At 44.9% G+C, this 12,295-nt stretch overlaps 1 protein-coding gene across 5 annotated transcripts in view; it reads left to right on the plus strand.

Moving 5' to 3' along the window:
- The first annotated feature begins 241 nt into the window (after positions 1 to 241).
- LOC130123237 (neurexin-1a-like) overlaps positions 242 to 12,295 on the plus strand; it is a 456,613-nt gene continuing 444,559 nt past the window's right edge. For all 5 annotated transcript variants that reach the window (XM_056292379.1, XM_056292376.1, XM_056292378.1 and 2 more), the window contains exon 1: positions 242 to 953. In XM_056292379.1, coding sequence (XP_056148354.1) covers positions 242 to 953 — 712 coding nt within the window. The remainder of the gene's footprint in view (positions 954 to 12,295) is intronic.

Here is a 12,295-nt window from a genome sequence, read left to right on the forward strand (position 1 = left end):
GATATTTGCCCTAGGAGATTAGCGTTGGCCAAGCTTGTCACTATGCAATTTCATTATCATATGTAGCCTTTTATTGTACAATGCACCAGTTCATAGAAATATATACGTGTGGGCTGTCAGTTCTATGCCTACTCTATTACAGTCAACCCAACACACTTCTTGCTTGAGCAGATTCTATATTCATCCCTATTCAGTCCAAGCCTAAGTAACCCTCCGCCTATACATATCTTGTGCTCACACCATGGTTTTACAAATACGGCACGGTGCCCATATCATATGGGTTGGGCTGCTTATTTGTTGCATGGCAGACACTGGCACTTGTCTAGAATTCACAGGTGCAGAGGGGCAGTGGGCTCGATTTCCAATGTGGAATGCATGTTGCGAGAGTGAGATGAGTTTCAACATGAAAACAAAGAGCTCTCATGGGCTGCTGGTGTACTTCGATGACGAGGGATTCTGTGACTTTTTAGAACTTCTCCTGCACAATGGCAAAGTCAGCCTCCGTTTCTCAATCTTCTGCGCCGAGCCTGCGACAGTTCTTTCCGATACGGCAGTGAATGACAGTCAGTGGCACAGGGTTACGATAAGGAGAAACTTTAAAAACACAACCCTGGTGGTGGACGATGAGGTGAAATGGGTCGAGGTCAAATCAAAAAGACGGGATATGACTGTCTTCAGCCACTTGTTTTTGGGCGGAATACCACCGGAATTACGATCCGTGGCGTTACGACTTACATCAGCTGCAGTAAAGGAACAGATGCCTTTCACTGGATGGATAACAGACATAAAGGTCAACAAAACGGAGGCAGTGATGATCAACAGCAACGGGGTCTTAAACAGCCTCTGTGGTGCAGCCAATATGTGTTTAAATGGAGGAGTCTGCAGTTTAATTAACGACGAGCCGACATGTGACTGCTCCAAGACGGGCTTTCAAGGAAAAGACTGCAGTGAAGGTAAGACATTTGAATTCACATTTGATCCACACATCTTCACAGCCTTTCCTCGCTAACCTATTGAATCAACACCTTTTTTTTTAATTAAAGTAAATAGTAAATGTAAGCAGCTTTAGTCATAAAATAATGCATTCTCTTCCTCTACAGTGTTTGCCTGAAGCTTTGCTGCGTGCTTTAATTTAAAGTTTTGTGTTATGGATCTCAAATTGTTGTTTATGGTGAGTGAATCTCCTGCAAGGCCTCATTAGCAAAAAATACAGGTGTTCGTCATCCCCAAAGGTGTCTCCCACTCATCTGGAATGGCTCTCGTGGGCTTACGTGACCTTTCAAATACGATCTCCAATGACCTACCTCAAATATCATAAACAGGAGTTATCAGTTGCAAGTCAGATGGAACAAACATCCATTATACTACGGAAAACACAGTAAAAAAAACACATGTGATGCCTATACTGACCCATGTCTAATTAAGTGAAGCCTCTAGAACACAGAACAACATTATAAACATGCAAAGACTTTGGAGACATGCAACGGTATGACAGGGAGAGGCAGAAACGTGCCATTTTGTGTTAAGCTCTAATGTAATGTGCTCCGGTACATTACGTCAATCTCTGCTTGTCGAGCAGGCCGGTATATTTCCAAAGCTCATAATGAAAAAGCACAAAAAAAAACAAAAAACTGCTGCGTTAGATCATTTTAATTGAATGAATAAAAATGACTTCAACTGTGTGCTTGAAAACTCTGGGTGATGAATATCACCTCGGAGCTTTATTTATTCAGGACGTTTCACTCAAAACTATGAGCCCTGTTGCTTTTGGCATTGCCTTCACCAAAATTATTTTAGCTCTTTAAAGTTGGCAAATGAAAGAAAGATGGTCTAGTTAATTGCAGAGCATGAGCTTAAGATTTTTGTATCGCATAACAAATATTTTGAAAATAGGATTTAGAAGTTCTAGTGATTGCTTTCCCTGACACTTAAAAAGCTATGAATAAATACATTTCTTATTCCTTTTTTTTCCCCTCTTCACAAGTGTAGAGTTGTCTACAGGGTCCATGATACTCATTATTAACTGTGGTAATATTACCTATCGCAACTTGCGAGGTTAGATGTGTGATGATGCAGTACATTTAAAAGTCCATTTTGTTAAACTATGTACACTGTATGTTTTATATGGTGACCAAGGCAGTTTGGATCAACTCAAATTTCTCTCAAATCACCAATTTGTTGAGATTTGCAACACTGTCAGTTTGTTCATACAGTGAAAGTAGATGGATTATTTTTAGAGTTAAAAACAGTGCATTTCTCGAGTATGCTTTAATGAGTAATTACTTGTCATCAGGTTTATGGCTGTTTGACTTCCATAACATGCTTCAGCTAATGGTATTCTTTGCCTTTTAGCATGAATATCCACCTCATTTTGAGACTTTGATGGCTAGAAGGTAAATCTGTCCTTGCGGAGAGATGACACAAGGTGAAAACCATGCAAGAATTTTCCTGTAAACTTCTCATAAGCACCTCATGTGTTTTGGACACTTTAAGCTAAATGTCAGGTGTATTTGTTTTTAGCCCGCCATCTCAATCTAGTTTTCATGGGACACAAGATATATGTTGTGATAGGTTTGTTGCAGGACAGCTATGAAACTGCTGTCATTACATAAATTATAAACATACAATGCATAAAGGATGAGTTCAGTAATATTTTAATTGATTTGACCAAGACATCACTAAATGCATAATAGTCTTATCGGTGATTGGGTCTCTTAACAGTTTTTACATACATGCCGAGCCTTGGACATATTCATCACTATATCTGTGTACTGAATTATAAGGAATGGATGACACCTGGGTGTCATAGTTACTTCTTGGCTTTATATCAAACCCGAAGACTGGTGCTATTATGAGACCATTAAGCAGAATGAGGTGCTCAATATGGTGCTCACGTTCATAGTGGCATTTGTATAGACTCCAGCTAAGTCAAGTTTTTTTCAATCTTCCAACTAGGGCTGTGCGATATGACCAAAATCTCATATCACGATATCGGTCATTCATATCATGATAACGATACATATCACGATATTATAGGCCATCCATATCACGATAATGATACATATCCCGATATAGGTCATTCATATCACAATAACGATACATATCACGATATAGGTCATTCATATCACGATAACAATACATATCCCAATATAGGTCATTCATATCATGATAACAATACATGTCACGACATAGGTCATTCATATCACAATAACGATACACATCACGATATAGGTCATTCATATCACGATAACGATACATATCACGATATGGGTCGTTCATATGACAATAATGATACACATCGTGATATAGGTCATTCATATCACGATAACGATACATATCACGGTATAGGTCATTCATATCACGATAATACATATCACGGTATAGATCATATCACGATAACGATACATATCGCGATATAGTCCATTCATATCACGATAACGATACATATCACGATAATACATATCATATAGGTCATTCATATCGCAATAACGGTACATATCATGATATAGTCCATTCATATCACGATAATGATACATATCACGGTATAGGTCATTTATATCACGATAACGCTACATATCACGATATAGTCCATTCATATCATGGTAACAATACATATCACGATATAGGTCATTCATATCCCGATAACGATCCATATCATGATACAGTCCATTCATATCACGGTAACAATACATATCATGATACAGTCCATTCATATCACGATAACGATACATGTCACGATAGCGATACATATCACGATATAGCACATTTTCTGTAAATTCAATGAATAAATAGTTGAAATAAAATGATCACATGGATAGGCCTATTTCTTGTTAGATTTTGAATTAGATAATCAACAAATAAAAGGTATTTACTCATATTTGATTATTTTTCTCCTTTATTTAGAACCTTTGTGTAAATTTTGAGCACTCGACTGTGCTTTTGCAGCTCTCATCCGTAGACTCTCCGTACTGTTTGACATGATTGTTGTGTAGGTGATAAAAGAGGCTGGTGGTGTTTGAGTCTGTTGTGGGGACCGGCGTGCAGCATATTTTGCAAAGTACGGCTTTCTGGTCCGTGTCAGATGACCATACGATAGAAGCAGCCCCCCTTTTAGGTACAAGCTCCTCATTTTGTCCTGGCTGGTCGGAGTCCTTCTGTTTGGAATTACCCCATTCTGCATTACGTTCACCGTCCTCCATGTTTGTTTGTGTTGCCTTCATGCAAATATTTCCTGCCTGCGTCCGTGCTGTGCAAATAGCGGAAAGGGTCATCCAAATGACAAAAAAAATTGTCATGAAGAGTGTAACTTGCGACACAATGAAATAAACAATAGGGCTTAATATAAAACGATAGATGTTTTCTATTGTCACACAATATATATCGTCATATCGCACAGCCCTACTTCCAACTAAGTGTTGAATCCAGTGTGTGTTAGAGATTAAAGGAGACAGGGGCTGAAGATGTGTTAACTTGATCAGATTGCTTTTTTTAGTGTCAAGTAAACGCTGTGGGATTAATAGCCGTAATGGCCGTGAGTGCCTGCTTGACCTTCTCCAACCAAACCCAGACAAACTTAACAGTGGTACTGTCAGTTTCCTACTCATGAAATTATTGAAGTCCTCTGGGTGTGCTACTTGCTTGGTGAGGCTTGCACATCCACATCAATATTCTGAACTTGCTCATAGACTCACAGGGAAAAGGGTGAGTAAACCTGAGTCTACAAAAACAATCAATAAAAAAAACTATTAAAATCCCCAACCTAAAACATGACAAACCTTGGATCTGATAGAGTGAATGCTTTTCATCACACTGTTCGAGCGTCACACAGCGACATTGACAAAGAGGTGAATTTTTGAGACTGACACTCGCCGATGTTCCAGTCGTGTTTGAAATGTGGAGATGGAGGCTGACAAGAGACTCAGAAACAGAGTACCACCTGAAACTCATCCTCAAGGCCCATGTCCACCGTTAAAAGTCTCTCTCTCAGTTCCGTGACCTATGGAGGTCGTAGGAGCACAGCTGATGCCTCAACAGGTTGGGTCATCGTTGTGTTTCAGTAGGGGGAGTACCTGGTGGTGCCTATCTCCTCTCCAGGTATGGATGGCCGTTGGTTCACAGAGGAACTCATCCGCCCTCTGACAGATGTTGTTTTTAGTCCTGCTGGGTGTCCACACACCCTCCTCGCAACAACCGAAGGGTTGAAGTGGGGGTGCCGGTTTAGTCGCCGACGACCCGATGGTTGCAGTTTAACGTCGTACCCAGGCCGTTAAAAGTATGTGCTCTGAAAAGGCTTTACCTCATATGACACATCAAGCCACGGAACAGAAAATACATCTAGTTCAATACCAAACATTAAAACCAGCCTTTTACCGTAACGTATTCAAGTCAAGGTTATTTGTATTGCCCCAAATCACAGTTAGAGGCTTAGAGGGCTTTGTAGTCAGACGGTGAAAAATGGGTAGATACAGTAAATTGCGATGGAAGGCACCTTCACTATGGAAGAGGAAAACTTCACAGAATGAACCTTTTCAGGGAAGAAATAGGGCAAATCCCTGCAACAGCATAAGGGATATGTACTGGATGTGTATTCAGTTGTTGCCAAGCGGGCAATTTAGGCGATGTGTCAAGAGATTTAGGAACAAAACCCCTAAGGACTACACTTAATAAGGAAAGATGGTATGCTGGGATAGCACTCTATACAGAAGCATGTCGAGCTTTGCCACAGAGCAGGACCGTCCCATGCAGCATCAGCAACCAAGTGCAACAGAGCCCTGGAAGAAAAGAATGGATGTCTCATAGACACCGTGTGCAGACCCAGACACATCACTCACAGAGACGTAGAGCACAGAGTGAGCATGATGCATAGCTTGAGCTGTCACAAATGATGAAGAAGCAGTCACTCACAAAAGACAAAACTAAAGGTGGTCAAGAGTCTCCAAAGCGGGTGGGTCAACGGGAACAGGGGATGCATTGTAGACAGAAGCCTCAACTCCCCCATTGCAGCATTGCCTGTGAGCAGCACAAACTTAAGTATTGAAAAGAGGATAAGGGGGTGTCTGGGTAGCATGGCAGTCTATTCTGTTGCCTACCAACACGGGGGTCGCCGGTTCAAATCCCTGTGTTATCTCCAGCTTGGTCAGGTGTCCCTACAGACACAATTGGCCGTGTCTGTGGGTGGGAAGCCAGATGTGGGTATATGTGTCCTGGTCGCCGCAATAGCGCCTCCTCCGGTCGGTCAGGGCGCTTGTTGGGGGGGGGGGACTGGGGGGAATAGCGTGATCCTCCCACGCGCGACGCCCCCCTGGTGAAACTCCTCACTGTCAGGTGAAAAGAAGCGGCTGGGGACTCCACATGTATGGGAGGAGGCAGGTGGTAGTCTGCAGCCCTCCCGGGATCGGCAGAGGGGGTGGAGCAGCGACCGGGATGGCTCAGAAGAGTGGGGTGATTGGCCGGATACAATTGGGGGGAAAAGGGGGGGGGGTAATAAAGCGAGCCCTTTCACATAACAGGCAGACTCATATGCTGACAACAATCATACCGAGAAAGAGATAGACGGTGTTAAGCTAGATATATGCGGAAACAGTGGTGCGTTTGTGGGCGAGTGCATTGGTGTTGACACTGAAATTGACGGTCAGTATTAGCTATGCATGTAATTCAGCAGACAGTTGACAAGCTGTTAAGGTTTTGGAGATGTGCATGTCTGTTAGACTGCAAACTAGACACTCAGAAGCCTCTTCTCTGTGCTGCTGTGCAGCAGTGTTTACATAGACCTACAAAAAAGTTTGTCATCGCCTTTAGAAAGGTGCCAAAGCTTTCAGGGAGTGTGTGTGTGTGTGTGTGTGTGTGTGTGTGTGTGTGTGTGTGTGTGTGTGTGTGTGTGTGTTTGTGTGTGTTTGTGTGTGTGTGTGTTTGGGGAGACCTTGAGTTTAGTGCTGACTAGCCAAGACTAATCTAACCTTGCACTGAGGCTGCAAACCTCCAGGAGAAGAGAAATTAAAGGACATGCCGGTGTTTCTGCATGTTTTAGCCCTTTAACTATAAATAGTGTGTACATTACTACCAACCCTTTTCCAGAGCATATCACTGTATTTTATATTTTCTGATGCATTTGTCCTACCTTCCTCAGAGCTGTTGGTTTCCATTCATTTCAGTACAGTATGAAACACGCAGAGACTTGAAACTTGCTTGAGGTAAGAAGTCTATTGTGGTGAACATCCTGTCGACATCATTTTTGTCAGAGTTACGCTGTCGTCCCGGGTGGTGCATTCGATTGTGCTCAGACATCCATGATTTGAAAGTTGTCTGCTGAAAAAGTCCCCCCGCCTTTTCTCCCCAGTTGTATCCGGCCAATTACCCCACTCTACCGAGCTGTCCCGGTTGCTGCTCCACCCCCTCTGCCGATCCGGGAAGGGCTGCAGACGACCACATGCCTCCTCCAATACATGTGGAGTTGCAAGCCGCTTCTTTTCACCTGACAGTGAGGAGTTTCACCAGGGGGACTTAGCGCATGGGTGGATCATGCTATTCCCCCCAGTTCCCCCTCGCCCCTGAACAGGCGCCCTGACCGACCAGAGGAGGCGCTAGTGCAGCGACCCGCATCCGGCTTCCCACCCGCAGACACGGCCAATTGTGTCTGTAGGGACTCCCTACCAAGCCAGAGGTAACACGGGGATTCGAACCGGCGATCCCCGTGTTCGTAGGCTACGGAATAGAACTCTTCGCCACCTTGATGCCAAAAGCAATGTAATTAATACTAAAAGCTACCAAATACACTTTATCCTTTCCACAACATCCATGTTTGGATATTGCTGATCCGTGATGATTATAAGACAACATAGCTCATGAATGCAATGGTGTAGTAGCCACCTGCTACAACTCTGATGTGTGAATGTATTGGAAAACACCTCCCAGACGACTGTTCACAATTGCATTGTCCCACAATGACAGCAAACAATAAAGTCATCAGAATGTTCACTGTGATGGATTATAACTTTATTCATGTAGCACCTTTCAAGAGCAGACGCGTCACAAAGTGCTTCACAGAGGAAATAGTCGTATCTTAAGTTAGTTTTAAGTCTCTGCAAGTTGAATTTGACGCTGCACTGAAATGAATAGAAACCAGTGGCTTCCAGTACGGAAGCAAAAACACACAAAACAACCTAAAACATGACGTCATGCTTTGTAAAATGGACGGCAGTCTGTCAATGAAAGAAAAAATGGGCAAAAACACTGGTATGTCCCTTTTAAGGTTAAACATAAATGAATCTAGAGCGTCCGGGTGGCGTGGCAGTCTATTCCGTTGCCTACCAACACGGGGATCACTGGTTCGAATCCCCGTGTTACCTCCGGCTTGGTCGGGCGTCCCTACAGACACAATTGGCCGTGTCTGTCGGTGGGAAGCCGGATGTGGGTATGTGTCCTGGTCGCTGCACTAGCGCCTCCTTTGGTTGGTTGGTTGGGGCGCCTATTCGGGTGGGGTGGGGGGGACTGCGGGGAATAGCGTGATCCTCCCACATGCTACATCCCCCTGGTGAAACTCCTCACTGTCAGGTGAAAAGAAGCGGCTGGTGACTCCACATGTATGGGAGGAGGCATGTGGTAGTTTTCAGCCCTCCCCGGATCGGCAGAGGGGGTGAAGCAGCGACCGGGACGGCTCGGAAGAGTGGGGTGCCCGGTACAACTGGGAAGAAAAAAGGAGGGGAAAAAAATCTAAAAAAAAAACAACCGAAACAACAAAACTGATAAACCCAGAGGAACCTGAGTTACCTACAACATCCACACATTTATTTGATTCACAGACACGCAACAACCCAGCAAACCGTCCACAGCTTGTCATCTTAAACAGCACAACGGGGAGCGAGGGCAACCCCCGATCACTATCCAGCTACGCTACAATAAACCTCCGCTCCGCTGCACTGCAACGACTAGATGCCCTTTCTTACACAGTCACAATGGCACCACACAAAGTGAATTTTACTAAGCTATTTTAACCAATCAATGAGGTATTTATGCCTTTTATTAGCCGGTTGTTAACGGCAGAGTCAAACAGCGTTGCAAAGCCTCATCGAGTCAAATCCTTCGGTTTTGGGCCTCACCCACCCAGACCCTTTGCACCCTGCATGGTACTAGAGAGCCGCTGAGCTGAGGTGTCACAGGACACTGCCAGGCGTGGATTATTATTTCTCCCGGGAAAAATCATTTGGTCAAAAACCATCAGTACATATTATCACTAAAATAATCCATTCCGTGTTTTACTCGGCCATAATGTAGGCTGTGTTGTCAGCTGTGTGGAGTTGGTCATCAGAATGTGAAGTACTGAGAATAGCTACCTCTCTATTCTTGCAAGCCATAAAAGAAAATGGAAAGGTTCAGAAGCAAATTATCTGCATTCTGCTGTTATGCAACACGATTGGAAGTGTGGATTTTCCCCCCTTACAGATGCCGTCAGCGCCACTTGCTTTCTCGCAGGCCTGCGGGGTTGCACGGGTTTACGTAATGGTGATCAAAGCGTGTCGTCGTGAGTTTTGTGGAGTAAATGGTCATTTTGATTTTTGATTTTGAGGTAGTTTATTGACCCCTGTGGAGAAATTACGCCCTGCATTTAACCAGTGATGGTTCTAGACCATTTCAAATGGGGGGGGGGTGCAGGCTGGGGCCACATGCGAGTTTAGGGGTACCAAATATATTAAGCACAACTGTGCACAGTTTGATTAGCTCGAAGAAGACTTCCTTGTATGGTTCGATGAACAATGTTAGCTCTACTACATCAGAGGGCCTCTGCATTCCATTCTTTGCTTTCTAAAATTCTTTTGGTATTTAAATGGTTCGACTGTACAACATGATTTATTTTCTGGTTCCACATTTATTATTTTTTTCTGCCTTACGAAAATATTCGCCACAGTTGGGGGGGCCAGGGGGGGGTCCAGGCTTAATATTATGGGGGTACTGGCCCCCCTTGCCCCCCTCTTAAAACCGCCACTGCATTTAACCCATCCTAGCTGTGTAGCTAGGAGCAGTGGGCAGCCGCCGTGCAGCACCCGGGGACCAACTCCAGTTCGTCTTGCCGTGCCTCGGTCGGGGGCACAGACAGGAGTGTTAACCCTAACACACGTCTTTCTGATGGTGGGGGAAACCAGAGCACACGGAGAAAACCCACTGCAGGCACGGGGGAGAACATGCAGAACTCCACACGGAGGACAACCCGGGATGACCCCCAAGGTTGGACAACCCCGGGGTTCGAACCCAGGACCTTCTTGCTGTGAGGCGACAGTGCTAAGCACTGGGCCGCCGTGCCGCTCGTAATAGCCGAGCCAATCAGAGTCAAGTAGTAAACAAAGCTACTGACCTCTGCAGACATGATCAATCAAAGATCAAACTACGCTGTTGTCACAATGTCTGCGAAACACTGTCCTCAGTGATGCTGTGTATCCAGATGATGCCGTGTATATTGTCTAAACACAACAAGAGACATCCAGTGACACAATTGCATAGTGCTTTGAAATTTACCTTTCCATTAAATCACTTAAAAGCTGTTGTTTTACTTTGATCAGATGAAAGGATTACAGGATTTGCCACCGGACCTGTCAACTCTCCTTCAACCGACCAAAAACCTGCACATTACATGACCTCTCTCCTCTCTCACGCACACACACGGACACACACGCACACGCGCTCACAAATCCCTTTGTTCGGCTAAAACAATTATTTAAATGCACTGCACTGTGTTATGCCTGATAGCTTCACAGAATCTGGCCTCTCATCGCTCATTAGAGAAATAACCTGGATGCAGGTTTATCTTTTATCACGATGAAATTACATCACCTCGTGTATTTTATCTGACATTAACATAAATCAGCACAGGTGGAAGTAGCGCAGAGGCATCCGATATCGTCACGCGTCGGCGGGGCGGTGGCAGCTCAGAGGTAGAGCGGAGCGGGTCGTCCGGTAACTGCAGGGTCGCCGGTTTGATTCCCCGGCTTCTCCTGGAAAAAAAATGCCGAGTTGTACCTGAGCAAGACGTCTAACCCCTAACTGCTGCCGGGGAGCACGGTTGACAACGTCATTGGTGTGTGTGTGTGTGTGTGTGTGTGTGTGTGAGAAGCATTAATTAGTGTAAAGTGCTCTGAGTGGCTGTTGTAGCTAGTAAAGCACTATATAAATACAGCTAGTTGCTTTTTACACCACATTTAATTTTGTCCTTTAAGTGTAGTTTTTATTGGTGTAGGTGGTGGACTCACGGTGACTTAGATAAAACGCTGATTGCATTCACACCCTTAATTCATTGTAGATGGAAAATAGAGCTTAGAAGTCAGAAAATTTCATCAGAAATCTGTTCATCATAGGGCGTCCGGGTGGCCTGGTGGTCTGTTCCGTTGCCTACCAACACGGGGATCGCCGGTTCGAATCCCCGTGTTGCCTCCGGCTTGGTCGGGCGTCCCTACAGACACAATTGGCCGTGTCTGCGGGTGGGAAGCCGGGTGATCTGGTCGGTCAGGGCGCCTGTTGGGGGCAAATAGCGTGGTCCTCCCACGTGCTACGCCCCCCCCCCCCCGGCGAAACTCCTCACTGTCAGGTGAAAAGAAGCGGCTGGCAGCTCCACGTGTATGGGAGGAGGCATGTGGTAGTCTGCAGCCCTCCCTGGATCGGCAGAGGGGGTGGAGCAGCGACCAGGACGGCTCGGAAGAGTGGGGTAATTGGACGGGTACAATTAGGGAGGAATAGGGGGAAAGAAATCCCCCACCCCCCCAAAAAAAATCGGCTCATCATAAAGACCGAACCCCCGTCCCCGTATTGTTGGGTAGTGTATCTGTTAATCTGTGCTGATGGAGCCCCAAACAGCCACGGGTCCTGATGATACCGCCCGTTGGTGAGGAGGCTTCTTTATGATGCTGATTTTCTGGGTTGTTATGAATACATTGTTATAGGCTATACTGGATCCAGGGACGTAATACTTATTTTTATCTTGGATATATTTTCTGCATGGCTTTTGTAGTTGTGCAGCAGCACATTAAAGTAATTCATAATTCTTTGCTGGTGTAAAAGAAGTGAAACAATTATTTACGCACCAACATCAGAAAAGATGTGGCACGATGTGCTTATCTTCACAATATGTGTATGCAGTGAGGACATTCTGCATACATATCTGGAGATGTGTGATACGGTATATAGGCTCATTATCATGATGGTGATGTTTGCCTTTTACTTCTTGTCTCTCCCAATTTGATCAGCAATGCTGGATCATTTAGGTACACAGGTGGGGGGGGGGGCGTCCGGGTAGCATAGCAGTCTATTCCGT

The sequence above is a fragment of the Lampris incognitus genome, chromosome 13 (genome assembly GCF_029633865.1).
Source record: "Lampris incognitus isolate fLamInc1 chromosome 13, fLamInc1.hap2, whole genome shotgun sequence".
NCBI lineage: Eukaryota > Metazoa > Chordata > Actinopteri > Lampriformes > Lampridae > Lampris > Lampris incognitus.